Source organism: Aspergillus melleus, assembly GCF_016097325.1.
Source record: "Aspergillus melleus strain CBS 546.65 chromosome Unknown contig7, whole genome shotgun sequence".
Classification (NCBI taxonomy): Eukaryota; Fungi; Ascomycota; class Eurotiomycetes; order Eurotiales; family Aspergillaceae; genus Aspergillus; species Aspergillus melleus.
This window is the reverse complement of record NW_025763376.1, coordinates 259,522-286,784: the sequence shown is the minus strand read 5'-3', so window position 1 is coordinate 286,784 and position 27,263 is coordinate 259,522. Positions and strand designations below refer to the sequence as shown.

Genomic DNA, 27,263 nt, shown 5'->3' with positions numbered 1-27,263 from the left:
GATGAAGCCACACAAAAAAGAGATGGAAGAAGAAGTGGGCAGAACTGTGAAGGAAAGGTGGCAATTTTCTGTATCTGTCTAAACTGCATGTTCATATCTCGTTCATGTTCACTCTCCGCGGGAGACAGACTGTATGGGCTTCTAATAACAGCATAATAGCGAGAATATCAACAGACGTTAATACCTCGTGAATCTAAATCCATTCCAGTAGAGCTCGAGCCAATACAAAATTCTATAATCAAGTCATCACCGCTGTGGCGGAGAGGGGCGGAAAGAATGCAGTCTTTGCAATGAACGGAGCAAGGACAAGGGGATCACCGTGATCCCAAGAGTGAAGGATGGTCGCGAGAGTCCCGCTGAACTTGCGCAAAGGCTTTCATTGGCGCCCGAGCCGTTCCTCCAGATCCTCCGTCAACTCATAAGCCGGCCGATACTGACCAGCACTACCTTGCCGATCCTCCTCCTCCCTCTTGTTCGCATCAACGCGCAACATCGGATTCGGATGCGTATCCCCCGTCCCTCCCAAGCTGGTATACCCCTGATCATACAACGGACAATACTTCAAATCAAGATGGCGAATAAACGCCCAAATCTCCGCATAATGCCAATCGATGACGGGATGCACGCGCACGAAGTCCGGCCATCCGCTATCCGTACGATCGAAATGCGTCAGCTTCGCGCCGTGCGGATCCGTGCGTCGCGTGCCCACGAAGATCGCCTTGATGAGCGGGTTCCGGGAAAGGTAGTCTTGGAAGCTAGAGCGGAGGGTGGCGTGCGGGGGGTGCGTGGTGTATTTTTGAATGGAGAGGTGGTAGGCGCGGGAGGACCATTGGACGAATTCTTCGACTAAGGGGAATGGGTCCGGTGGGAGGGCGTAGATTGAGGGGATTGAGGGGAGGATCTCATCGCCGTTGCTGTTGTCCTTGTCCTGCTCTAGTGATGCCAGGTGCGGGTGGAGACCAGCGAGGAAGAGAATCAGAAGCACGAGACAGTCCTTGCCGCCGTTATAGGAGAGGGAGAGTTCGGTGAGGGGGTTGTAGCGGGTCAGCGCCGTGGCGACCACGTCGAGGGAGATGCGGGTTTGGCGCTGTACGGCGGCGAGGAGGGAGTTCTCTGGATGCGATTCTGCGAGGAACGAGTGCACGCGGTGGTGACATTGGGCGATGACGGCGGAGAGGGGAGGGTTGTTGGACGTTGTGGAGGCGGGTGTGGTGGACGTGGACGATGCTGATGCTGATGCTGAGGCTGACGGCGAGGGTGTTGAGGTTGAGGTTGAGGTGGAGATGGGGGTGTTGAAGGGTGACAAGGATTCTTGTTGCAGTTGCTGCGAGGCCACTGCTGCTGGCGCGGTGGTGGGATTCATGGTCTTCGCAGATTCAGGTGGTGCAGCGCCATTTGCATGTGAGAGGGCAGTGTCGGTCATAGTAGACTGCAGAGTATCTGTGTCCTTATCTGTAGGGGTCGGAGATGATCTGGTGGATCGAGAGGACAGAGGAAGAAGAAAAGGGTGGTTGTCAGAGGGAAGAGTGAGTCGAAGCGATGAACACCAGACGAGCACACCGGAGGAGACGCTAATGGCAGCAGACAGACCGAGGCGAATGTTCCAGGAGACTTTCCGAAATGAAGCCGGAATCGAATGGAATCCATCGGCCCCCCGCGCCCCGCATCGCTGCTGACCGCCTTCTTATCTGGCCTTCTGGTCGCTCTGGGTGCCTGATTCTTGGGGAATAAAGGCATCAACACATCTTCATATAACTCCCATTGCGGTGCTAGATGGATCAGTGATAGTGCACAAACTAGCACAAAATACAGCAATGCAAAGATTCAAATAAATCACCCAAGCACCTTCAACTTCTTCTTCTTCTTCTTCTCCCCGTCCCCTTTCTTCTGGCCCTTTTGCCAATCCCGCCAGCTGCCGATTCGCTCGTCGCGACTATCTTCCCATGCCTTATCCTGGTCTCGTTTCCGCTTCCGTTCCTCAATCTCCTCTTCTTCCTTGCGCCTCTCCCGTCCTTCCTCCTGCAGCCGCGCCTTATTCTGTCGTCGCCGCCGCGCCTCCTCCTCCAAGAGCACCTGCACCGTCTTCTGCCGCCATTCCTTCTTGAATTCCTCGGTCTTCAGCTCCGGGGAGTCCAACGTGTACTTGTGTTCGCGGATCAAGAGCCGGCGCGCGTCCGCGATACATTCATCCAGGTACGTGCGGGCCTTCTCGTCGAGCAACTGTGTGTGGGCTTTCTTTAGACGGTCGAAGGCGTCCGGGGCGGCTGGGTTTTTCGTTTTGTCGGGATGGATCAGGAGGGATTTCTTGCGATATTGGACTTTGATGTCGGAGTCGGGGACTCCTGGTTGGAGGTCGAGGACAGCGTAGCTGTTCGTAGAGACATGATCAGTTAGATTGCATCAAACGGAGGTAAAGACAGCTTATCGATGAGACTTACGCATCTAATGAGAAAGCCTTTCGGATGCGATCGATCTCGGCGTCCTGTGTGAGTGTGTTATGTTAGCTGGTCGTGTGCTCTTTTGCGCTGTCTCTATCTCTTTCTCCGAGGTAGGTTAGAGGATTGACATACCTTGGTAAAGTCCGACGCCTCTCTTTCTAGCGCGTCAAGGGCATCCTGCTCGTCAGAAGACATGGCGTTCAGTGTCGAAGCTTGAACACCAGAAGGAAAACTGAAAGGAGGGCAGGGCAGACGGTCTTCGGCCTAGCGCAGTTGATAAGAATTGCGATCTTATCGGGCGCTGACTCAGCAGTTACAAAAAAAGTTGCTTCACCGCCCGGCGTCTTGGGCCTCCGCAGAAAAAAAAGCAAAAGAAAAAAAAAGCAGTTCGAGTTGTAGACGGACAAACAACCATTTTCCTTTTGCTACATCTCCAGGTGTCAGGCTCATCATGCCTTCGAATAATGGTCCCCGTCATGGAAAGGGCAAATCATCTAACAAACCTCAGTCACTGAAGCGGAAGCGCGCAGAAGAGGATCTATCGACGCTGGTTCAGCGAGTCGAAGATCTCGACCTCAAGGAATCCTACAAATCTTTCTCCGACCTCCCTCTGTCCGAACCGACCGCCTCCGGACTCTCGTCGTCGCACTACAAGACCCTGACTGATATCCAGTCTCGCGCGATCAGTCATGCGCTGAAGGGTCGGGATATTCTGGGCGCCGCGAAGACGGGAAGCGGCAAGACACTGGCTTTCCTGGTCCCGGTGCTCGAGAACCTGTACCGCAAGCAATGGGCCGAATACGACGGACTCGGAGCGCTGATCCTCTCGCCGACTCGCGAACTGGCGATCCAGATCTTCGAAGTGCTCCGCAAGGTTGGCCGCTATCACAATTTTTCGGCCGGTCTGGTGATCGGTGGAAAGAGTTTGCGCGAGGAGCAGGAGAGACTGGGGAGGATGAACATTTTGGTCTGCACGCCCGGTCGAATGCTGCAGCACTTGGATCAGACAGCTCTGTTCGATACCAATAACCTGCAGATGCTGGTGATGGACGAGGCGGACCGGATCATGGACATGGGATTCCAGAAGACGGTGGATGCGATCGTGGGTCATCTGCCCCAGCAGCGCCAGACACTTCTCTTCAGTGCGACGCAGACGAAGAAGGTGTCGGATCTGGCGCGCTTGAGTTTGAAGGATCCCGAGTACGTGGCCGTGCATGAGGCGGCGTCTTCTGCTACCCCCGCGACGCTTCAGCAACACTACGTGGTGACTCCGTTGCCGCAGAAGCTCGACGTGCTGTGGAGTTTTATCCGGAGTAACCTGAAGTCCAAGACGATTGTGTTTCTGTCGTCCGGGAAACAAGTGCGATTTGTCTACGAGTCTTTCCGACACATGCAACCCGGTATTCCCTTGATGCATCTCCACGGTCGACAGAAGCAGGGTGGACGACTTGACATCACGACAAATTTCTCCCAGGCGAAGCACGCCGTGCTTTTCTCGACGGATATTGCTGCGCGTGGTTTGGATTTCCCGGCCGTCGACTGGGTCATTCAGCTCGATTGTCCCGAAGATGCCGACACGTATATTCACCGAGTCGGGCGAACGGCGCGTTACGAGCGGGAAGGCCGTGCGGTCTTGTTCCTCGACCCCAGCGAGGAGAAAGGCATGCTGCAGCGTCTGGAGCAGAAAAAGGTGAAGGTCGAGCGGATCAACATCAAAGCAAACAAGCAGCAGAGCGTCAAGAGCCAGCTGCAGAACATGTGTTTCAAGGACCCCGAGCTGAAGTATCTGGGCCAGAAGGCTTTCATCTCCTACGTCAAATCGGTTTACGTGCAGAAGGACAAGGAAATCTTCAACATCAAGGAGCTGAAGCTGGAGGATCTGGCCCACAGCATGGGTCTTCCGGGAGCGCCCCGGATCAAGTTCATCAAGGGAGACGACACGAAAGAACGGAAGAACGCTCCTCGTGCGTCGGCGTACATGTCCAGCGATGACGAATCTGGCGATGACGAGGAAGAGAAAACAGAGAAAACAGCGAAGAGGAAGGAAGAGCCTCGTGTGCGCACCAAGTACGATCGGATGTTTGAGCGACAGAACCAGGACGTCCTGGCGGACCACTACTCGAAACTCATCAACGATGACGGCACTTTGGTCGATCCTAACCAGAACAAGGGCGAGAGCGACGATGAAGACGATTTCCTGTCTGTCAAACGGCGCTTTGCTGCCGGTGACGAGGGTCTGGATGTGCGCAGTAGTGATGATGACGAGGAGGAGACCGACAAGAAAGATATCAAGACCGTCCACATCGACGGCCGCGACCCACTGGTCGTAGACTCGAAACGACGAGAGAAACTGCTTAAATCGAAGAAGAAGCTGCTCAAATTCAAGGGCAAGGGTACGAAGTTGGTTTACGACGACGAGGGCAACGCGCACGAGCTGTACGAGATGGAAGACGAGGACCAGTTCAAGGCCCGCGGCGACGCCAAGGACCAACAGGCGCAGTTCCTGGCAGAGGAGACGCAGCGCACGCGACAGGCCGATCTGGAAGACAAGGCCGTCGACAAGCAGAAGCGTCGCGAGAAGAAAGAGAAGCGCAAGCAGCGCGAGCGGGAATTGCTGGCCGAGGAAGAGGCCGAGGAACGAGAGGCGCAACTGGCTCCCTTCGAGGGCGGCGACGACTACGACGGAGGCGATTATTCACAATCCGAGGCGGAAGAACCAGCACCTCGTCCCAACAAGAAGGTTCGCGTGCAAGAACCCGACAGCGACAACGAAGTGGCATCCCGCTACAAGAGGGACAAGCGACCCGCGGCGCCCAAGGGACCCGAACCTATCCAGACTCTGGAAGATCTGGAGTCGTTGGCTACTGGATTGCTGGGGTAGATTGTTTCTGTCTTTCTTTCGTCCCTTGCAGTGGTGTCTGTCACCTGGTTTCCCCTGTTTCCTTTTACGTCGATATGTTCTGGGCTGTTTGTACGTTTCTTACTAGCGGAGAGTATACAAAGCATGTATGGTTTGGACTTTGGACACTTTCGTCTGGAATTATGTAAATAATGCGATAAAAAGTTTTCTTTATTTAGGATACACCGTACTAATATGTAGTAAGGAGTAAGTATGACATGATATGATAGTCTGGAATAAGGCACGATTTCCCTAAAAAGGCAACACCATACCACAGGTCAAGGCACGCCATCCACCGCTACGGCCCAGACCGAATCCTGCCTGCCAAGAAGAACAAGTGACGCCCGGGGATTTGGCATATCGAAGCTTCCGACGGCAAGTGGGACTCAGACGTGATGAAGGGATCTCATGGCGCGAACTTTGATCGGTTCGCTGGGGATTGCCGAGTTCGTTGTACGTAACGTTTTTCAATCACGTCATGGCGCTAACATGCAGGGATTTTTCAGTTTGCCTCTGATGCTCACAAGATGTTCGTTTTTAAAGGGGTTTTCTGTCCTGCATTGGATTTCCGTCTGTTTCTGTAGCTGCCGGAGAACCTGAATCACTGCCCCATTTTTTCTTTTCTAGAATCTTTTTTTTTTTCTGTCAGGTGTCAATCACGTGTGGAGTCCCACGGGGATTTCCCAATTCGGTAACCCTATCACTGATCCTTCATCAGGTGAGCCGGTTCTTTTCCTCTTCGTGCTCTCATCTTATCTTGCTGACACCATGTGTCGCCCAGGGCTCTGTGCGACGGGACTACTCTTTCGAGCCACATCATTGTGGACTGTGGCTCGTTGACTTATATATCATATCAAATCTAACCGATCTAATATGGCGACTCACGATATCGAAAAGCAGCCGGCAGCACAGTCCCATGGCCCGGGGGACTCGAAATATCCCGGCCTCTCGACAGGTGCATACGACCACGATGTCCGAGTCCCACCCGTCAATGCCGACAAGCTTGCCCGGAACCTGTCCGCGCGACAGGTTCAGATGATCGCCATCGGCGGCACAATCGGCACGGGTCTGTTCCTGGGTACGGGGAAAGCGCTGGCGACCGGTGGTCCGGCATCCATGTTGATCGCGTACGCGATTTGCGGCGGAATCGTATTCGTGACAATGCTGAGTCTCGGGGAGATGGCTGCGTTTATCCCGGTTGCTGGGTCGTTTTGTACGTTTGCTGGGTGAGTTGAACTTGGGTGTTTTGGGCGTGAGAGTGAGTGTCTATCGGTCTGTGGTGCTGACGGTATCTTTTTTTCTCGCTTTAGTCGGTTCGTCGACGACGCGTTGGGTTTCGCTTTGACCTGGAATTACTGGTTTAATGATGCAGTCTCGACGGCCTCTGATGTGATAGCTCTGCAGCTGTTGCTGGAATTCTGGACGGATAATTTCCCCGGTTGGGCGATCAGTCTGATCTTCCTGGTCGTGGTCATCGCGCTGAATGTGCTATCTGTGAAGGTTTATGGAGAGGTAGGGTTGTCCTAGTCGGTATCTCTGGTGAGGCTTGTTTTGCTAACTTGGACCTGGTGGGTAGATCGAGTATTGGCTCAGTCTTTTGAAAGTCATTACCATCATTGTAGGTTCTCCGATCTCATGGATTGGACATCTTGGACGAAAAGCTGACTATCCAGATATTTATTATACTCGGCATTGCGGTCAACTGTGGAGGTAATACGGATCATCAATATATCGGTGATAAGTACTTTTATACCGGGGATGCGCCATTCGTCGGTGGGATCGGAGGATTTGCATCCGTTTTCGTGACGGCTTCCTTTGCTTTGTACGACTCCCATGAATTATCGGCATTTTGATCAATACTAACTGAATGCCAGTGGCGGCACCGAATCGATCGCCGTGACTGCCGGTGAAACCAAGGACCCCGATAAGAACATGCCTAAGGTGGTTCGCAACGTCTTCTGGCGAATTATTCTCTTCTACATTGTTTCTATTATCATAATCGGACTCAATGTGCCCTACAACTACCCGAACTTGTCCGAGGGAGACACCGCCACCAGCCCTTTCACCATTGTTTTCACTCAGGCTGGCAGTGCCGTCGCTGGAAGCTTCATCAACGCCGTGCTTATGACCAGTGTCATTTCCGCAGCTAACCATGCCCTGTTTGCCGGATCTCGACTCCTCTACACGCTCGCGGTTGATGGCTACGCTCCCAAGTTCTTCGGCCACCTGAACCGCTTCCAGGTGCCTTGGATTGCTGTCCTAGCTACCTCAGTCATTAGTGGACTCTGCTTCGGAGCCAGCTATATCGGCGCAGGTCAGCTCTGGTCATGGCTGCAAAAGTATTTATGCCCGTATTGATTCCCCTGTTTGTTTGAATCAACTAACATGATCTGCAGCATCGTCGGCGTCTCCAACCAACTCTCCTGGACCTGCATCGGTATCGCGTCCCTACGCTTCCGCTCCGCTATCCGCCACCAAGGCCTCGAACATCTCCTGCCCTACAAGAACTGGACCTACCCTGTCGGGCCCATCATCGCCGTCTGTCTTAACATCGTCTTGATCCTCGTCCAGGGCTGGTCGTGTTTCAGCCCACACTTCAAGCCCGTCGATTTCGTCTCCTTCTACATCGAGATCCCTATCATGATCGTTATGTTCCTTGTGTGGAAACTAGTCAAGCGCACGAAGTTCGTCCGTATCGACGAGATGGACCTCCTGACGGATCGATATAACGTGGTTCATGAAGACGGGGTTGATCCTATGGCGAACCCCGAATATGAATCTCATCAACCCACCTCACGACGGGAGAAACTTCTTGCGTCGATGAAGGGCGAGGAGAAGGGCGTTTGGGCAAAGGTGAAGAGGGTGGGCATGTGGCTTTTCTTGTAGTTCTTTAATCTTTTTTCCTTTTCTTCTTCTCTCTTCATGTGGATATGAAATGCGGCGCAGGAGCGCATGATGAATATCTCGATATAATGATTAATCATGAATCAGCAAATAGTACTTGATGCTAAATTCCCTAGAAGGCTTCAGTGCTTTCCCTCTCCAAGGAGGCGTGGACGCGAGCTGGTGGGTTTCTTTCTCGATGTCTCTCCTGGAATGGCGGTTGCACCATTTATACTCACCAAAGCAAAGACCGGTGATACCGGACACGTTATCAAGGCTCAATAGTAGTCTACAAGAAGAACCCCCCAGCCCTTGGTTGCCGGCACCAGATGCAACGTCAAGCTGCTCGAGTGAAAAGGTCCACTCTTCCCTGGCTTCAGGCAGGTTACCAAAGGGCTTATTTAGGTGTACTCTTTGATGTGAATCTATGCGCTCTTGACAATAATATTGCGGAGCAGGATCGTGCGTGTAGGGAGCGTCAGGTCTACGGGCTAAATGTAGTTTTTCTATGGATCACTGGCAATTTTCTTAAAATTATATAATAAGTAACTTACTAAGACTTTCAAAGTAAGCTAGTATATAGACCTCTTAATAAATTTATACTAAATGTATATTAAACCACTACAATTATAGATTCAGAAGAGTTTAGACCTGAAGCCCGCAGTGGGCGGGTCTAACCTGATCAGAACCCGCATTCCAATCTTTTGCCGGGGGCCCGGGCTTCCCCTTACAGTCTGGCAGGTTTTGGACTTCTGATTCCAAGGAATCTATAGGAATATATGAGGAGTTTATGGGAAATTTATGAAGAAATATGCAAGGTTCAGGGGCCGAGAGTTGGCCCGCCTCCACAATTCGCCACAGCCCCTACATCTAGGAATGCGGTCACCCAGCTTCGGGCTGTAATCCCAGCGTTAACCACGGACAATCCTGTTCCAGCCCTCTTCCTATCGTCATGTCTACAAATCCTCCCAGATTAGAGCACCAGAGCAGCTTGCCTCTTGTTCCGCGTCAAACATCTCCGGAGATAATCCGGGAAATGGAGGCTGCCTGCGAGGTTGGCGACTTTCCGAGATTCAAGTCAACCTTCGACACTTGGACTTCTCTCAGTCTGGATATACATGATCTGGACTCAGTGATGATACAGGCTGTCAGATGGGATCAGAAGGATATTGTCGCTACAATTTTGCAGCACGAGTTGCCAATGAGCCAAGACTATGCTCTAGAAGCGATAAGACATAGATCAAAGGAGGTTCTGAACACCCTACTACAACATGGATGGGATATTAATCATCCGACAAGCGAACTGAGGCCTCCTGCGCTCGGGTAAGTCCCTATATGGTTTCTCCAAGCCTCACTACTTACTTGCGGTATTATGCTAGTTATGCCGTTGACGACGAGGAGATGACTCTGTGGCTTCTTGATCACGGCGCCGACCCAAACAAGCAGTGCTCGATCGATCTTACACCATTGTCTTACGCGGTAGAACAAGCCTCCATCCCTACCGTCAAACTACTTCTAGATCGTGGAGGAGACGTTCACAAAGGACAACTACTTCACCATGCCGTTGAACGCCAAACGGATACCATCGAGATGCTAGACATACTGCTCGAGAGAGGAGCTCCTTTGAATGCAAAGATGTACGAGAAGCACTATCCTTCATGGAGACTATACTACTTTATGGGCTTGGGGACCGCTTTACATAAAGCAGCGGAGCTGGGCAAAGCGGATGTTGTGCGCTATCTGATCGATCGAGGGGCGGACGTTGGTACCAAGGATGCTACGGGTCGAAGTGCGATGGATTGGGCTGCATTGAACAACCATCAAGAGATTGTGAAGCTGCTTCAGTCAGTGGAGAGAAGACACCGTCTATGGTTAGCACTATTGACGATGGCAGGACACTAGAGAAGGAGCCTGAACCGGGGTTAGTGCGGGGTAATGGGATCACGTTATCAGGCTCTTCGTTTGATGGTCAATCTATGAGCAGTTTGTGGGAGATTTGGGGCGAATTTTACGAGCAGTTCATGAGGACCTCACAGGGGCTTATGAGTATGAAGTAGTATATGCGTATGGTCCATTCCGCCGCAAATGCAATTGAAAAAGATTTTGAATTGAGATAGGTGACGCTGTTATTGGCAATCCCCTCGCAGGTTGCTCTAGGGCCGACGGGGATGGCATCGTGGAAAGAAAACGGCTGTCTCACTAGCCTCTGTACTAGATGTCTTCCTTCCAGATGTGCACAGGTCATCAGAATATCTATATGGCTCTTTGCACCACAACCAGAGTAAAGCTGTACCAAGAAACTATCTACGAGAGGATTCCGCTTAGTAGATTCCTAGATTTGCTGCTCGAGCGCCAGTCCAACGTTTAGATTAGTTTTGGAATAAGATGCTTACGGGTTGAAGATGATGTATAGGCTTTCGTGTAGCAAAAAGAATAATGCTACGAGATTAGGCCCGTTAAAACTCTGTATCGTTAGGTTTAACATTAGGGAGCTAGAAAGTAAGGTAACAGTATCTGTGGATAGTTTGTAGGAGGTCTGCTGGAGAGTGATGTGTTTGGATATCTGAGTAATCTGCCTTCTCGCTTATGTTCGCTGTTAGTACGAACTCGATTGACTACCTTCCAGTGATGAGGAAAGAAGATCAGGCAGCAGCGTGGATAATGCCGCCTGATGGCAGCTCTTTGTTTTATAAGCCAAGGCACCCTGTGTCAACGCCGAGGGAACAGTAAGTTGCAAATCCAACATACACAGCTCACGTTCAGCCTTCCTTATTCGCCTAGTTACGAATTTCGAATAGCTCTCATGTCTGATGAGATTGAACTGGAACCATCTGAGGTTGAATTCCTTGAAAAGCTGAAGGAGAGTAAGCACTCGGTGATTTTCAAAGTCCGTTTCCGGGAGAGGACATGTGTCATGAAAGTGGTAAGTCTAAGTATTCTCATTCCTTTACTGGCTTCTTGCTTATAATCGAAGTATCATGATAGGGGGCCGTCTGAGTTCGATCCCCCTGATCGCGAAGTTAATCTCTTTGTTTCCGAGTCTACCGCATACCAGCGATTGAATTCGAAGGGCTTGTGCAAAAAAGGCATCATCCCAAATTTCTACGGGACCATTAGAAATATCCAACCGGCTGTTTGGCCAAATCTTGACATGTTTCTTAACGACAGTCTGCCGCCTAATGCCATCCTTATCGAGTATATTCCAAATCTGCAACAAATCGACCTATCCAACTTTTCGAAAAAACGCCTGGCTAAACTCCGTGAGATTCTCGACAACATTCACAAAGCAAAGGTTCTCCATGGTGATCCGAGACCGCGCAATATGATGGTATCCTTAGCGGAGTATGAAAGGGTACTCTGGGTAGACTTTGATTCTGCCCAGACATTTCCAGAGGATGATCTCTCCCTAAGACAAGCGAAATGGGTCGAAGAAGAGGTTGAGATAGTAGACTACTTTGTTGATGCTTTAGTAAGTTCTAGTGTTTTAGCTACAGCTTTTGCTGACTGTCAAACAGGCTCAAGATTTCGAAGAAGGCAGGCTGAATCGCACAATTTCGTACTATTACGACTGGTACAAGTAGGCAAAAGGACTGGCTGAATTATAGTGCTTTGTACATCATGTAAAGGCTTGGTGATATTAAAGTCTCTAATTCATGCTTAAAGGAGTACATCGAGTCGTTGGTTCTTGATACTATATTAGTGTATTATTGGTTAAACCCAAGCATCATATACATAATGAGGATAACTCAGCAATTTCCGGGTGACTCCGTACATGTGCCAGGCTTCACCTCATAACTAGTCGGTACTGCGGTCTAGGGGTATGGCTTTACATAATGACAGTTTACCCTGGTTTGGACATTCGCATCTTGCAAAGTACCAAGCCTTGCTTTGCTCTAATAGCTCGACTGCCGCCTACCTCTTAGCCGGGCATCAAAACACCAAAGAATAGCAGTTGCCGGCAACGCGATACCAATCGACAGAAACGCCAACAAGCTATTCCCCCCAGCCGTATCCCAGCGAGCTGTAAAGAGGCTCAGCGAACAGCGGAAATGCGAAGACTAGCAGGCTCCGGAGCACCTGAGTGGCAGCGGATGCCAAACTAACGTGCTCGGGATAGGCGGCAGGCGCCATCATCTGCAAGATAGTAGATCGGGCATTAGCACAGCACGTCTCCGTGTTCCATCCGGGCAGTGAATACCGTATATATACCGTTGAGATCATGATGCGGACTAACCCGGTCCCAGGTACAGCTGCAGTGACTCCCCATTTCAGATTTCTGGACCAATTCAAGGGGTTCTCAAGGTCATCAGAGTTGAAGGTGACTAGGAATTCCTCGTTCCAAGCAGCTTCTACACTGTTTTGAGGATTCGCACCATGGAAGTGACCTTGATCCGGATCACTTCTTCTCGTATCTGTAGAGTCTCCAATCCCATGTTTGTTGTTGTTCCTGTCTACCTGGCTCTGCTGGGCCACCTGTTTACTTTCAATGTCCATGGCTGTCATTCAAATTGGTAGGTATCACGTGAAACAGAGTAGGATAGGCAGAGAGGGGAAACTCCTGATAATGACATGCTCTCAATCTCACCCAAATAAGTCCAAACAAGTCCGAGAGTTACATCTTCTTTGTTCGGAACTACGGATGCCAAAATTCCATGCAGTGGCCCACCGCGACCTACCAGAAAAGGTTAGGCGTGACAGGCGCCACTGATTGATAAGATTGGAGCCAACTCCGATCGCCGAAGCCGATCTCCGATGTCCGAGGCTGTCGCGCGTCTCTTTCTCGGTCTTCGGATTCAGCCTGATATTGTACATCGGAATTGTGATCGAGAATGCGAATGTGGTGGCTCTTACTCTTCCGGCAGGAAGAAAGCATCCTAGACCTTCGAGTGAGCGAGAGAGTTCAATTTCAACGAGCCATGATCCCCGAGATCTTTAATAACCTTGCGAACTGAATTTGGAACGACGCTCACGGTTCACGTGCGATATTCGACAAATGTCCCAGCCAAAACTGAGTAGACAGGGCTCACAGTAGACGATGACATTCTCATCCTTGCATCGTCAATCCAAAGACTTGATCTCGTTCTCTGCTATTACCTCTTACATCTTCGAGTAGGATCCTCTCCGAGCAAGAGATAAACCTACCGTACTCTCAGTTGACCATTCTTTCACTAAACCATCATCAATAGTCTGCTACACAGAACCACGGTTCAATCGCAGGTCGCCTGGTGAGAGGATCAGACTATGACTTCCCCCATAGTTGTTCAACCAGCATAAGAAGCCATCTGAACACGGCTATACAACCTACATGACGTTTTGATGCATCATTTACGAGTCATGCTTGTACTCATGTGCGGCTGTCCTCTGGTCACACAGAGAATTGGGATCTTAAACCCCTGCAAGTACTCCACCAGTGTCTGATTCTTTCTCTTCATCGCGATTTTCATGGTCGTGATCCGGTACCAGGAACCCGGAGACCTGGCCCTTATAACCTTGAAGGTATGCGTCGATCGCAGGGGTGTCTACTCCGACAAGGCCCGCGTCATTCCTGTTGTCATCCCTATAGCCAAGAGAACTCACGACTTGGTCTCAGAAGGCGATAGTTTGGTATCCCCTAACTAGCTTCGGATTCTGATTATAGAGAATGTGGTGAACCTTTGTCCAGATATCAGAAACAACCGCAGGGATGACCTGGGATGGATTACTGGCCTCTCCTTGAATTGTCGTCAAATCTCGATCCAGCCAAGCTTATTGACCGATGTGTGGAGAGCGGGGAGTCGTATATCTATTCATTTATACGAGGTGAGCGGAGTTGAACCAATCATTCGATAGGCATCTCGCTTGTGTGCTGTCCGAGGGACGCCATCACGCGGTGTGTCGATAGCAGCCCTTTGTCTGACTGAACTGCTGAGCTTCCTGAGCCTGCTGCGTCTGTTCACAGATACTGGATCGGTGGAATAATTGCACCGCCTCGGAGATATTCTCAATCTTGTCTGGTCTCGAACTTTCCATTAATAAGACTCTTGACGTATAAATAGCACAACTGCGGCAATGGTACATGCCTCAACCTGGCGTGCACCATCAGAGCCTTCATCTATCTATCACCCGTCACCATGAGTGTTGCCCCGAATCGCAATATAGCCATCATTGGCGTGGGCTCGACCATGTCCCGGTCGCTTGCTCTTTGGCTCGCAAGCGTAGGCTGGAACATTGCCCTCGTATCACGCTCCGAGAACAACCTTTCCAAGATCGCCGACGAAGTCAAAGCCGCCCAAACAAGCACCGACGCTAAAGTGATCTACCGCACCGCCGATGCCGGCAATCCCGAAAGCCTCACAGCCGCCTTGGACTGGTGCACCCAACAATTCGGTGGCAAGCTGGACGTCCTGAACTACAACGCCGCCCACGTTGCCGAGTCGCACATCACCGAGCTCACCCCGGAGATGCTGGAGCTCGACTTCCGGGTCTCCGCGATTGGCACTCTTGTCGCGGGCCAGTGGTTCATGCGCAACGCCAACACTGACCACGTCTCCAAGGGCGAGTGGCCGCTCTTCCTGGTCACCGGGGGTGTCCTTGACAAGGAGCCGCAGATGGTCTTCTCTTCACTGAGTGCTGTCAAAGCGGCGTCGCAAACACTCAGTCGCCTCTTCGCGCAGGCGCTCCCTCAGGCTTCCCAGATTTTGGTCGGCATGCCGCTGATCAAAGCAGCCATCATCGACCCAAATGGCGGCTACACCGAGGGTTATCATCCCGATACTATCATTCAGACGGTGTTCAGGCCCTTCTTTGAAGACAGACAGAAGCTACAGAGAGGAGTGGACAACTGGACGGTGGAACGGGTTCTTTGACGGAACAGGAGTTGGCTGCAATTTGTAGGGTGATGTGCACGAAAAGGTTTGACGCGGCGATATTATCTGATACTAAGTCACTAGGACGAATAGTTTTCTGAGATTGTGTATTATCAGTATTTTGCTAAGTACGGGTCGTCCATGCTTACCTCCTAGGCGAGTGTCACCTACAAAGCTAGCTAGCCACTGGGTGAGTTGGAATGCAATGATCCTTGCATCACCATCTCCAATAAGGATTCATACCGAACGGTGGACCTCCGGATTTTGGCCCCCAAACGATCCTTGGTCGTGGCCTGTGCCCCATAGATATTTCAATCCGGAATCACGGTCAGCTAGAGATCTTTCCTACATCAACCACCCCGCAAGAAAGAACACCCTTCTCAATATGCCGTGGGCGACATCCGAGGACACACCCAACACCCTCACTCGGCCTCTTGGTCCCAATGAGGTGTTTATCAAATTAGTCAGTGATCCTGGCCATTCCCTCGGCCGTGAACACTGGGCGGTCAATTATACGGCCACTATCAATCCTCGCGGAGCATTCGCAGCCTTGTCTGGATCATCCGACCTTCTACTAGACCTCATCCGCTACAGTTGGTCGCATCTGCGCTTCCAGCACCCCAGTCTGGCCGCCCACCCGGATACCACCAACTCGAATGTCGTCTATACTATCCCCACATCGGCAGATGCTCTGCGAGAATGGGTCTCTCAGACCTTCATCGTTGTCGCTGACGCGATATCCACGGACGAGGTCATCTCTACCATTGCACCGGCTCCCGACGCCCGACTGTACTTTATACCGAAATCGAGTGAGCTTCTCTTGCACACGGCACACTGGCGCATGGACGGAGTCGGTGGTCTTCTTCTCCTAGGCCAGCTCGTTGATCTGATGGCTTCGCATGCCGACACCCTCCTCTCTGGAGAGCTCCCAGACCCGTCCGACTGGTTCGACTGGGGGTCGGAGGTCGAGCGACTGGCACTCCCAGTCGAGGAAGCCGGAAACATGCCCCTTGTCGCAACCGAGGAGCAAAAGGCCGTCGCGCACGGGGCAGTCGGCACCTTCACACTGGCAGCGGGAGCGATCGGAATCCCATACTCCGGTGATGCCTCAACCGTTCCCTCCGGCACGCAGGCCGTCGAGCTGACGTTCTCGCCCGCTACCACATCCGCCGCCGTCGCCGCTGCTAAGGCTCGTGGCGTGGGCATCACAGCCGCCGTGCATGCTAGCCTCGCCGCCGTCAACTTCCAGCACGCGATACCGGAGCATCAGGGCCGCCATTATACCAGCACTATCAAACACTCACTGCGTCCGTATCTGCCCGAACCATATTCGACCCCGGCAGCCGCCTCTGGCCTCTATACCTCCGGTTGGTTGGCTCGCGTCGACGCCTCCGGCACCTGGGATGAGAATGCGCGCATGTACCAAGCAGAGTACCAGAAGGGCATCAGCACCGAATACCTCCAGGCGCACCGGGAATACGCGTCCACTCTGGTCGAGGTGATCAAGAGCCTACCTCCACCGGCAGAGCCCCCAAGTGACGTCGACATCAGCAGCCTAGGAGTTATGGAGAAATATCTGAAGCGGGAGTATGGAGACGCGGAGCGCGGGATCGATATCACCCATGTTGGTGTTGGCGTTGAGATGCTTTCGCGCCAGGGAGTGGTCTTCGTGTGGACATTCAGGGATCAGTTGACGTTGCGGCTCGTGTATAACGAGGCTTTCCATACAGAGGAAGAAATGACGGAATTTGTACACGATCTGAAGGCGGATTTATTGAATCGGTTGGAAGTAACGGAGTAGAGGACCGGCGGCCTAGTGAATATCTAGATATTACTTGGGAAATACTTCATTATGACGAAAGCAACGTGCATTAACTATCAAATATGCCGCGGACTCCTTCACCGAGCCGAACCAAACCCTATTCACAGCGCCCAGAATGACATCTTGATGAAGTGTCTGAGGCCCCTTACATCTTCCCATCCTCCACACATCCCCATAATCAACCGCCACCATGTCTACCCCCATCTTCTTCCCCACAGAGGTATGGAATGGCAAGCAAATCCAGTTCACCCACCCTTCCGCGTCGACCTGGACCATCGACGCTAAGATCGGAGACGAAACCTGCCTATGGACGAACCGTGACGAAACCGCCAATGGTAAAGGCTCTGTGGCAATATGCACCTTCGCATGTCACCGTCCCAATGATAACGTCCAGGCGACGATGCAAGTCTCTATGCAAATCCGCTATCGGGGCTCGGAATTTCTCCCCGCCAGCATGCGTCGAAATCAAGCATCAGAAAAGCTCACCTTCGGCGTACACTTGCAGCTTGAAGCGCACGAATTGCTACTAAAGAGTCAGTGTGAGCATGCCCCCCAGGACCTTGGCCTGCGTCGTGGAAAGCAAGACGAGGACGGCCTCGTCCCCGGGGGCTCAGTGGTTTACTTGGTCGTGAGCAACGTTCCGGGTGTCGTTCTAGGTGAGCCGACAGTCACCTGGAAAGACGCCATTGATATACAAGATGGGATCTTCTGGGGCCTTGAAAGAGAGGATAGAGACCGGATCCGTCTTGCCTTCGAAACAGCGTACAGGTAGGTGTCTAATAACAGTCCCAACATTAATGGTCTGGAGTTTTGCTAACCACTATCTCGATTGGCACAAAATAGAAGTCTTTCACAGGCTGGTGTTTTTTCTTCCTCGCCGGGGTTGGATAGTCTGTCGTGGGATAGGAGCTCCGGGAAGATGTGAGTTGAGTGATATCTCCAGAACAGTCCGATCATTTTGTCTAACCTGGGTCTCATGCAGCTACATCTTCGGCTCATTCGAGCCATATTCGTCTTCTATTCCATCTAGACCTGTCTTTACAGTGATCCCCTGGGGCCTAAGAGTTCTATATGTGTGGGGTTTAGTCAACCCTCCAAAGGGGGAGGTGGATGTCGATGTAGTCGACATGGAGAAGTCGGGTTGGCGCCTCTAGACGATGTTGACAGTTTGGTTTGAAGGCGGATCTGTTGAAGCCATTGGAGATGACTGATTATTTATAAAACAGGCATGGCTTAACTGGCTCTCGCCCAGCGCACCTGTTCCTCCTACTTCACTTCCCCCCTCCTCTTCTACCACTATGGCTCCTCAAGGAGGACTCGTTATCGACGTGAGAATTTGTCAAAGCTATCCAATGGCTAGTGTTGATTCTGTTCTGCCTTAGAAATTTATCAACGGCGACATCACAAACATCACCTCCGCTCCCCAAATAAGGGGTAAGAACCGGCCTCTGCGCCGGAAGAACGTCGAGGAGCTCACTCTCAAGGAGCTGGTACGAAGTGGCTCTCGGCTCTACAATGCGTCTAGGGTATTAATCTTTGTCTAGGATGCCGAGATGCAAGCCATCACGCGTGCCAACGAAATTGCGCGCCGCGAGATAGAGAAACGTATGATGAGATATGCGCTTCTCAAGGCCAGGAAGGAGGGCATGACCAAGGGCAAGGATGTCGAGGAGGTCACTGATCGCTTTGAGAAGATGCGCACCGATGAGTAGATAGTTTCCAAGAAAAAACAAACTTTATGTATCTCAAGTATACCCACCTAGTACTCGTAATTTCTCTTATATTTTACACGTGATGTTAGGGAGTCCCTTAAAAGTAATTTCACCGTCATTGAAATAGTCCTATCTATCATAATTGACTAAAATAACGACAAGATCATTGAAAAACATAAACCATCCCGGCACGGTCGACACTAACGACCATCCCATACGGCGACCGCAGCACCGCAACATCCTGGATAAAGTCCAAGTGGCTTTTCAAGAGTTGCTGCTGCTGCAGGCTGATCACCGTGCTGCGTGGTAATCGCCCACTGCCGGCCTTTCGACTGGCGGCTCCCTTTCCGCCGGCGCCGGTGGTCGTAGGGGTCGTGGTGGTCCCAGCGGCAGAGCTAGGGAGATGTTCGGTGGTCATGAGCAGAGATGGGCCGAGCTGCGCGACGTCGTAACGCGGTTTGCCGGTCGCCACTCCATCGGTGACGGCGTCTAGCCCGCTGACGATCGACGAGAGTTCCGGTCGCGCCAAATCCCAGAATCGAATTTTCCGATCACTTCCTCCGGATATGACGAACCCGCATCGCGTACTATTGTCCTTGCCGTCATCCGGAGAGTCGAATCCCACGGCAAAGGTGCAGATACCCGCTGGCGTGCCGGGCGGGGACGGCTTGGACGCTTGCTCCACGGCGGCTGAACCGGGCCCGTCGATGGCAAACCGACTCAACATGCCTTCCGGTCGGTCGCCTTCGACTTGCCAGGCGTCGTATTCCTTGAGGGTCAACCAGCCTAGCTCGGGTTTTGCCGGGGGGTTGCCGCCATGAGGGCTGTGATGACCGCCGTTCACGGTGGGACTGACACCGCCTACGCCGGGTGAATCCGCGCGGTATATCTCGCGACAGCGGATCTTCTCAATATCCCATACCGTGATCTCGTTGCCATGGCTGCCACTGCTCGACACGCAAACCCATCGTCCGCGTCCCTTAGTCGGGTGGACCTGGAGCCGGTGGATGATGGTCGATCCAGGAAGACCCCACGCCTTCAATTGTACCCGAAAACGAAGGTCCCAGAGATCCAGAATCCCATGAGTGGTGCCTATGAGTAGCCAGTTGTGCTTTCGATCGCAACAGAACGTGGTCGGCGTTCCGTGATGGACGGGGTTTTGAAGTGAGTACATAGGAAGCATGGTTTTCATGTCCAGCGCAAGAATTCGGCAGGTGTTAGTGGCGATGAGGAGGATTGACTGGGCATCAACCCGGAAATGCTCCATCCACAAGGCATACTCCGGTGTCCCATCGTCTGCGACCGGTAGCTGATACTCCCGCACTAGTTGCAGCTTCCCGTACCGAACGGTGTCATTCACATTGTGATAGTCGACTTTAACGGCATGGATACTTCCATCCGTCGCACCACTGACAAAGGTGTGTGTATTCTCCACAAATGTCAGCGTCTTGACCTTGGCTTCGGCCGAATGACGATAGGTTTGCCGAGACCTCGGTGTCAGATTTTTCTCTAAACGGGTTGTGTCCCAGATCTTTACGGTGCCATCGTCCGAGCCAGTCACGAAGAATGCGTGATCTGGGGCGACGATCACTCGGTTCACAGAGCCGCTGTGTTCCCCGAAAATGGCGACGAGTCCTCCCGTAGGCTTCCACACTTTGTTGAGATCGTTGCTATTGCTCTTCTTGATCGGACGCCGGGGGTCGAGTTCTTTCACGTAGGGTCCGAGATCAAAAAAGTCCGTAGGATAGTTCTCGGCGAATACCGAATCCAGCATCTTGAGAATGGCAGGATCATCCCCGTTGTAGGAATGGTTCGCATGGTATTTTTGAGGTTGGTTGCCGGGCGCTTTTCGGTCATGCTGAGCAGAAGAAGGGGTGGGTGGCTCCGATGCTTCTCTTTGGGCTGGCACGTCAACTTTGCCAAACGCATTCGCTGAACTTGTGCCCGTCTCCGCATATGCTTTGGCGGAGTAGTCTTTGCGGTTGAGCAGGCTCATGGCGCTGGACTTTCTCTGTACGCCGGCAGCTAGATTCTTGATCGTTGGGTTCTCCGCGTCGGTGGGCGTCGAAGAGCTGTTTTGCCCTGGACTTTCCCTGCCACCCCCTGACGCTCTCCGCTCAGTGTCCGAACTGGGTGGCGAAATGGGCCGAGAGCCAGGTGCACCACTTGGCGAGGATGCTAGCGGCGACGATGCAGCAGAGTGTTCCGTGGCCCGGACAATATCCAAGGCATGTTGTCGTGGAGCTCCTGACTCCCGCTGCAGTTGGCTTCTCGTCCGCAAGTGTTTCCGACGATTGTTTGGTGCCCTGTCTATGGTGGTTGAAGCGTCAAGGAGGGCATCCGTAATGGTATGCCTACGCTCATCGGGCCTACTCGACTCGTTTCTGGTCATGGCGTGATCATCTCTGCGTGGCCTGATATTTTGGGTCTTGTCAAAGAAAACTGTCTGTGGAGTAACCCCAAGCTGTGTCAAAGCGACGACATTGCTCAGGGGAGATATTGCACCATCAGCATGCTTTGTGTGATGCCGTGATACCTTCCTGATATACTCTCTGAGAGCGACAAACTTGAACTCGTCTTCTGTGCTCATCCCCATATTTCGAAGCCGAGATATCCACTGCTCATCCTCATCATTCCTAGGTTGCGCACTCAATGAAAGGCCCGAAAGCTTCTGTCCGCTACGGGAGGGCAAGCCATCGGATGCGTTTAGAGTGAACATGCCATCGGAAGCCGCTGACTTCCAGAACAATCCCTTATCCGCTTTTGTTGCCCAGACCAAGGCCAGGTCATACACGCCCCGTGTAAGTGGTCTTTTGAGCACGTCGAGCAGCTCAGTCTTGGAAAAATTCCATGAGTTCACCTTGATATAAGGCCGTACAAGTGGCGTCAGAACACAGATCTTGTCGGGAAGAGATAGATACTTGGTCGAATTGGTGACCAGTAACGCCGCTGCGTCCCGGACCCAAATATTAGGATGAATCAAATACCGGACGGTGGTGTGAAGCAAATCCCAAATGGTAGACCGTTGGAAAAGACCGAGGTCAGCCATCGCAGCCAATGATCGAATCACCCTTTCCACAACGAACTCCTCGGGGTCGGCCATGGATTGAACCATCAAGGGTAGAATGTATTGTTCCAAACTTGTGCTCCCCACGTAAGCTGCCACACCTACTACGGCCTCAAAGAAGGCGCATTTCAAAATCCAGTCGCGATCGTTCAAGTATGTGTTCAGATGGCTCAAAATCACTTCATTCGTCTTGGCGTTCCCAAAGAACACACATAAACTGGAGACCGATCCGAGAAATGCTCGACGAACAGAGGGATCACTGTCGGTCAAGAGAGCTTTCGTGTGCGCTTCGAAATAGTCCAGAAGGTCGACTCGCGCAACGTCGTAGAGATTGTGATATGTGGCATCCTCCGTCCATCTGGGTTCAGAACCCGCTGGAATCAGATCCGGCAGGCGGGTGTCGGAGCGCAATGCTTGAATCATATCCAAAAACCGGAGTGACGACTGCGCGAGGGACGCAATACACGATGCGTAAGCGGCGCGGACCAGAGAGCTGGGGTTCGAATTCGCGCTTGGGACGAATGGTTGAAGCCTGGGGAAGATGTATTCGGAGAAAAGGTAAGCGTTAACCGGAGAGACTACTTGGACCATTTCCAGTAGCTGTGCCAGAGTGCGGATGGAGGCGACTTTCACCGAGTCCGTGCGATCGTTAAGAAGAATCATTATGTAAGGGAGTATGCGGTCCAGCTTGGCTTCGTCCGACAATCTCTCAGCGAAGGCGAGAAGAATGTCACAGGCTTTGATCCGAGCCGATGCCTTGGACGTGTTGCGCAGATTCGACACGACAAGCGTCAGAAAAATCAACACGCCATCTTCTGCTGGCGCCTGGGATGTCGATGCCTGGTGCCTATAATTAGGCAGGTCAAGGTGGACAGGAAAGGTGGTGCCGGTGAGTCTGGCGGTGGATTGGCCAAAATTGTTGCTGGCGGCCTTGGGAGAAGAGCCGAGGAAATAGGATATCTTGTCAAAATCGTAAAAGACCCGCTCGATTCTATCATCGGCCTCGCCCCTGTTGGCCGACTCGGCTTCAACCTGGGCTCTCCCTGAAGAGGGGTCGGTCATGAGCGACATGTATTGGTGAAGGAAGCTGTAGAAATACTCCGGGAACGCCTTCGCCTTCCAGAAATTCAGATACTCCTCCGCCGAGTATCTCGATTCCGGCTCGAGTTGGATCATGTGGAGAATCATGTCCCGTATTTCCGGGTCTTCCACCTTCATTAACTGGCTGTGCTCTGGGCTGTACTCGCCTTTCCGATAATTGTAGATCTGACTCAACGTGAAGATCGGGGCCTCTAAGAACAACTCCGCGATCACACAGCCAGCGCTGAAAATGTCCATGGCCCAGTTGACATTCCGGTTCCCCGGCTCTTCACCGGCTTCCAGGAATCGTTCTGGAGCCAGATAGCAGGTTCGTCGCCCGGACGTATCGAAGTAGAAATAGAAGTCGGCCGGATTGTCTTCCGGAAGAAATGTTGGTTTGAAAGATGAAGAGAAATCCGAGAGATACAGCCAATTCCAGGAAGTGACCAAGACATTCTCCGTCTTAATGTCCCCGTGGAACACATCCAGCGAGTGACAATCGCGCAAAGCACACAATAGCTGGAAAGCAATCCACTTCTTTTCAATATCTTCGGGGAAAGGGCGGGTGCTGCTTACGTTAGCACATTCGACATGACGTGGATTCAAAAGAAGCCCAGGAACAACACCTACCTCATGCGGTCGTAAAGGGAACTGTGGATGTACTGGCGAACGAGGTAGCCGCCCGTGCTGGTCTCCAACACCCTCTGATGGCTTAAAGCGTTGGGTACTTCAGAAAGCAACTTGCGCTCCCCTAAACTCAACCATTAGTATACTCCGGCCCCACAACTCTTAATGCGTTCGAGGAATAAACACAGGCAAACCTACTAAGTATGGCTTTGACATATGGCTCCAGCTTCATGCTAGGATAAGGCTTCATAATCACCTTCACGAAGACGAGACCATTTTGTCGCCTTGCGCGGATGCTCTTCATGAATCTACCGCCGCCCATCGACTTCTCATACATCAGATCGGACAGCTCTGGAACATCGATCCCAGCCGAACCCGCCGAGAGGGTTGTAAGGGAGTAACCTTGACCCATGATGCCGATGCGTCTTCATCTCACAGGGATTGGGGTGAAAGCCGGAGATATCCAGCAAAAACGGAAACTGGCAAGCTGTAATTCTGCCGAAGCGCTCAGGCGAGCGACAAGAATGGGCCGAGTATTGCAAGTCGATTTAAGATGAAGTCAAGTCGACGCGCTGGGGGGAAATGGCTGGAGCGGGTCACATGATACGGGGTCCTACGGGGAAGGCGGTGAGTGAGTCGACTCGTGACATGGATGCACCGATGCGGTTAGCGGACATCAGCGATCAAACAAACAAGTTGCTACTCCGTACGGAGTAGTAACTTGCAACTAACACTATAGTATGGAATGGTTAATGGTATTCTCCGGAAAGAATACAACAGAGCATATTATGTCCAATGGACTTTCTGGGCTTAACAGTCCACAAACTCGAGAGCCTCGAAGCAACTAGGAACCCCCTGGTCTCCGGCTACTGATGTCACTAAGAGCTATCAGGCTTGGGGTGAACGTGCTGAACCAATCAAAGCCCCGACTATCTATCATGGACATCGGTAGTCATCCGACGATTATGGATCCTACCCACCTCTGACACTCTTGCTGGATGCTTCACCGATACTCCTGTTTTGCCGACTCTCACTCGTCACTCGTCAAGTTCAACGTTGGTCATATCGCCCACTAAGCAGCATATCGTCAGGATTCACGTGGCACGATCGCTGCCAAGACTCGCCTGATAAGCTCTCGAATGTCAGTCATTCTTGCGCGAAAAGCTTGTTCACCGACTGAACAATTCAAAGCTCCCGAACCTGCTTCCTCAAACCTCTGTCGGTGGCTGCTCCTCTGAATTTTCTTTCAACCCCGCCCTTTTGTTGTGCTCCATGGTAGCGAGACTTTGTTCCTACGTCTAGCTGTCTTGGCTGTGAAGCCTAACCGTTAGGTACCCTACATGTCTTCTTCTATTAGGCCGGATTCTTCGACATCATCGACAGCGCCCGCGGATAATGGACAGCAACTCGAGCCCCCGATTATCGAAGATACCGAGCCGCTGGCGGACGTGGTTCGAAAGCTGTACAAGTAAATTTTCTCGTTCACTCTTAACTAACCGATAGAGATTGTATACGATATCTGACGTGTGTCGTCTGTCGTCTAGTTTCATAACCCTGGCCGTTTCTGATGTGTCGTATACATTCGAGCAGCTGAGGTCTACTCCCCATGGTCAACATCTGAGACATCTGATTTACGCCTTGGCCGAGAACTCACATAATCCCTCCATAATTGCTGCTTTGATGTATGTTCCTCACCCGTATTCTGCTTTGAGAAGATCAGTTCTGAACCCATTTCTGGATAGGATCTTAAAATGGGAATTCGATAATACCACTGATGCCGACTGGGGTCTCAATGAAAGTCGCGGATATGCCTGCGAGTATGTTGCCTGGCAGTTCCTCTGCCATCTCGATCAACGAGAGACCATTGAGTTCTTGCTGGAAGAGATTCAGTTATATAATCAAAGCATTGTCTCCCTGGCCCAAGCGGAGCGAGGCACTGCAGGCTTTGCGGGTTCCGTTGAAGGACACAACAGACGAGAGAGCGAGACGATACCATTACTCCATAGCTCTCCCCCGTCTGTTTACAACTTATTCGGGGGTCGGAGTCGCGTAGGAAGCTCCTTTGCTATGGATAATCAAGGCTCGTATAGCTCCTCTCAGGATGCACAGGAGCTGGAGAGGTTCTCCCTGTTCTTTGGTCTGAATGCATTAGAAATTGCCACCATCGCGCATGCAAAGACATTTCTGGGTCAGAAGGTGGTCCAGAGGGTCATAGACAACATATGGAAGGGGGAGATTGTATTCTGGGACACATTGAGCGTACACTCGACCAAACGACCGCATTTCCTCGATAAACGGTAAGATGGACTGCATTCGTTCATACAGTTAGTAGCCTGCTAACTCGTGTAACCCGATACAGAACGGCAGACCCATACTCACGTCTGAGGGTCCCCGTATATCGGAAAGCGTTCGAAGCTGCCTTCTTCGTATCTTTTCTTCTTCTGTATTATGCGGTTCTTGTTGAAAGGAAGCCGACGGGCATAGGGCTTTTCGAGACGCTGATGTATTTCTGGATTGCCGCGTTTGCTTACGATGAGTTCAGTGGCATGGCAGACGCGGGTATGCTCTTCTACCAGATGGACTTCTGGAAGGTGTGGAACATGGGTATCATAGGCACAGGACTGGCCTTCGTCATCACAAGTGAGTCATTCTGTAACACGCGAGTCTGCCTTGTCAACGTTTCAGCTCTGTCCTGTCGGTCTGGATCTGGCACAGTGGTGTTGCCCCAGCTGAAAGAGGTCTGAATCCATGAACTGATAGGAGGGATGTCCAGGGATTATCGGTCTGGCCCAGGAGAGTGACTACATCACGGACCTATCATTCGACATTCTATCCCTGGAGGCACTGTTTCTGGTTCCACGGTGAGGATCCACATCCTTTGAATCATGTCAGGTCTGAGTTTCAGGATCTAACTGCGGTGGACAAGACTATGCTCGCTGGTGAGCCTGAACTCTTACTTTGGAAGCCTGGTATGTCGGACCCGCCGATCGCGCGCATGGGCGCACCGATTTCCAGAACGCCCCACTGACTGGTTCCATGTGTAGATACCGGTTTTGAAGGAGATGGTATGGATAGACACACTTGACCTACCGCGTTTGGCGTGGGATGGAGGGGAGGTGAGGCTGATCGATATGACTAGACCAAGGCCTTTTTCCGGTTCATCCCCGTGGTAGTAGTGCTGTATATCGGTAAGTTCAATGTCCTGATTGGGTTAGACCCCGGGCAAAAGTAAATGTCGGTGCCAACGGTGGGCAGGGTTCTTGACGACATTCACGATGCTGGCGCGCGACCGCCTTTCTCTCAGGCAAATGTCGTGGATTTTGGTGAAGGTGTTCTTTGGGTATGGCGGTGAAAGCCCCCCGGTGTCGACCGCTCTTTGAACTAACGGTGCGAGGCAGATCGAACGTATTGGGCTTCGTGCGTTGTTCCTAAAGTTGGTGGAAAGCGTTCTTCAAAACTGATGGTGGCTGAATCGATTGGATATTAGGACATCGCTCAGGAAGTAAGTCCGACGCACTAAGCGGCTGTCATGCGGCCTGAATTGAAATTGTCAGGGGTTTGGCAAAATTGGTTGGCTCTCGCGTTAAGTTAACTAACACGCTAATTCTTTAGATTTCCCCAATCTTCGGCTACGGTTTAATGTGAGTCTTTTCTATACCTGCGCCACAGGAACTTTGGAAAAGTCGGTCGCATACTCCTACGGTCACGTTCGACGACGCCAGTGGCGTTGGAGATGCTACTGTGCCCAACGATTTGAATTATCGGATTTTTCTTTTCAGTTCTATTTTCTATTTTGGTGGTCCTCGTGGGGTCGCCCGATCGTGCGCAGTGTGGTTGCCGATGAGGGTGACGGATGGGTTGAGAGACCCTGTAGGCGCCATGCCTCTGCC

General features: G+C 51.9%; 13 protein-coding genes across 13 annotated transcripts; 9 read left to right on the top strand and 4 right to left on the bottom strand.

The window, feature by feature from the left end:
- Positions 1-376: 376 nt before the first annotated feature.
- Positions 377-1,363, bottom strand: FAD1 (FAD synthase; the record flags this gene model as incomplete). The annotated part of the gene is made up of 1 exon (XM_046092811.1): positions 377-1,363. One exon carries the CDS (start codon positions 1,361-1,363, stop codon positions 377-379), a length of 987 nt encoding a protein of 328 aa, XP_045948789.1.
- Positions 1,364-1,833: 470 nt separating this feature from the next.
- On the bottom strand, positions 1,834-2,633 carry spf31 (DnaJ subfamily C member 8; the record flags this gene model as incomplete). Its single annotated transcript, XM_046092810.1, has 3 exons — positions 1,834-2,368; positions 2,439-2,482; positions 2,571-2,633. The coding sequence occupies 3 exons, from the start codon at positions 2,631-2,633 to the stop codon at positions 1,834-1,836; spliced, it is 642 nt and encodes a 213-aa protein (XP_045948788.1).
- Positions 2,634-2,889: 256 nt separating this feature from the next.
- dbp4 (RNA-dependent ATPase HCA4) lies at positions 2,890-5,319 on the top strand (the record flags this gene model as incomplete). The annotated part of the gene is made up of 1 exon (XM_046092809.1): positions 2,890-5,319. The coding sequence occupies one exon, from the start codon at positions 2,890-2,892 to the stop codon at positions 5,317-5,319; it is 2,430 nt and encodes an 809-aa protein (XP_045948787.1).
- An 891-nt stretch (positions 5,320-6,210) lies between these two features.
- Positions 6,211-8,223, top strand: ALP1_3 (amino acid permease; the record flags this gene model as incomplete). The annotated part of the gene is made up of 6 exons (XM_046092808.1): positions 6,211-6,563; positions 6,648-6,849; positions 6,914-6,955; positions 7,011-7,159; positions 7,212-7,676; positions 7,734-8,223. The coding sequence occupies 6 exons, from the start codon at positions 6,211-6,213 to the stop codon at positions 8,221-8,223; spliced, it is 1,701 nt and encodes a 566-aa protein (XP_045948786.1).
- A 1,033-nt stretch (positions 8,224-9,256) lies between these two features.
- LDX57_011061 (ankyrin repeat domain-containing protein) lies at positions 9,257-10,122 on the top strand (the record flags this gene model as incomplete). The annotated part of the gene is made up of 2 exons (XM_046092807.1): positions 9,257-9,543; positions 9,600-10,122. 2 exons carry the CDS (start codon positions 9,257-9,259, stop codon positions 10,120-10,122), a joined length of 810 nt encoding a protein of 269 aa, XP_045948785.1.
- Positions 10,123-11,371: 1,249 nt separating this feature from the next.
- On the top strand, positions 11,372-11,801 carry LDX57_011060 (uncharacterized protein; the record flags this gene model as incomplete). Its single annotated transcript, XM_046092806.1, has 2 exons — positions 11,372-11,689; positions 11,736-11,801. The coding sequence occupies 2 exons, from the start codon at positions 11,372-11,374 to the stop codon at positions 11,799-11,801; spliced, it is 384 nt and encodes a 127-aa protein (XP_045948784.1).
- Positions 11,802-12,213: 412 nt separating this feature from the next.
- On the bottom strand, positions 12,214-12,714 carry LDX57_011059 (uncharacterized protein; the record flags this gene model as incomplete). Its single annotated transcript, XM_046092805.1, has 2 exons — positions 12,214-12,354; positions 12,430-12,714. The coding sequence occupies 2 exons, from the start codon at positions 12,712-12,714 to the stop codon at positions 12,214-12,216; spliced, it is 426 nt and encodes a 141-aa protein (XP_045948783.1).
- Positions 12,715-14,330: 1,616 nt separating this feature from the next.
- On the top strand, positions 14,331-15,065 carry LDX57_011058 (uncharacterized protein; the record flags this gene model as incomplete). The annotated part of the gene is made up of 1 exon (XM_046092804.1): positions 14,331-15,065. The coding sequence occupies one exon, from the start codon at positions 14,331-14,333 to the stop codon at positions 15,063-15,065; it is 735 nt and encodes a 244-aa protein (XP_045948782.1).
- Positions 15,066-15,450: 385 nt separating this feature from the next.
- Positions 15,451-16,866, top strand: LDX57_011057 (uncharacterized protein; the record flags this gene model as incomplete). The annotated part of the gene is made up of 1 exon (XM_046092803.1): positions 15,451-16,866. The coding sequence occupies one exon, from the start codon at positions 15,451-15,453 to the stop codon at positions 16,864-16,866; it is 1,416 nt and encodes a 471-aa protein (XP_045948781.1).
- Positions 16,867-17,077: 211 nt separating this feature from the next.
- On the top strand, positions 17,078-17,659 carry LDX57_011056 (uncharacterized protein; the record flags this gene model as incomplete). Its single annotated transcript, XM_046092802.1, has 1 exon — positions 17,078-17,659. The coding sequence occupies one exon, from the start codon at positions 17,078-17,080 to the stop codon at positions 17,657-17,659; it is 582 nt and encodes a 193-aa protein (XP_045948780.1).
- Positions 17,660-18,185: 526 nt separating this feature from the next.
- On the top strand, positions 18,186-18,599 carry LDX57_011055 (uncharacterized protein; the record flags this gene model as incomplete). The annotated part of the gene is made up of 3 exons (XM_046092801.1): positions 18,186-18,215; positions 18,270-18,377; positions 18,432-18,599. The coding sequence occupies 3 exons, from the start codon at positions 18,186-18,188 to the stop codon at positions 18,597-18,599; spliced, it is 306 nt and encodes a 101-aa protein (XP_045948779.1).
- Positions 18,600-18,762: 163 nt separating this feature from the next.
- VPS15 (ubiquitin-binding serine/threonine protein kinase VPS15) lies at positions 18,763-23,785 on the bottom strand (the record flags this gene model as incomplete). The annotated part of the gene is made up of 3 exons (XM_046092800.1): positions 18,763-23,314; positions 23,377-23,497; positions 23,572-23,785. The coding sequence occupies 3 exons, from the start codon at positions 23,783-23,785 to the stop codon at positions 18,763-18,765; spliced, it is 4,887 nt and encodes a 1,628-aa protein (XP_045948778.1).
- Positions 23,786-24,348: 563 nt separating this feature from the next.
- On the top strand, positions 24,349-26,753 carry LDX57_011053 (uncharacterized protein; the record flags this gene model as incomplete). The annotated part of the gene is made up of 9 exons (XM_046092799.1): positions 24,349-24,841; positions 24,918-25,055; positions 25,116-25,670; positions 25,733-26,013; positions 26,147-26,234; positions 26,300-26,342; positions 26,418-26,438; positions 26,513-26,561; positions 26,629-26,753. Exons 1-9 carry the CDS (start codon positions 24,714-24,716, stop codon positions 26,751-26,753), a joined length of 1,428 nt encoding a protein of 475 aa, XP_045948777.1. The 5' UTR covers positions 24,349-24,713.
- Positions 26,754-27,263: the final 510 nt, after the last annotated feature.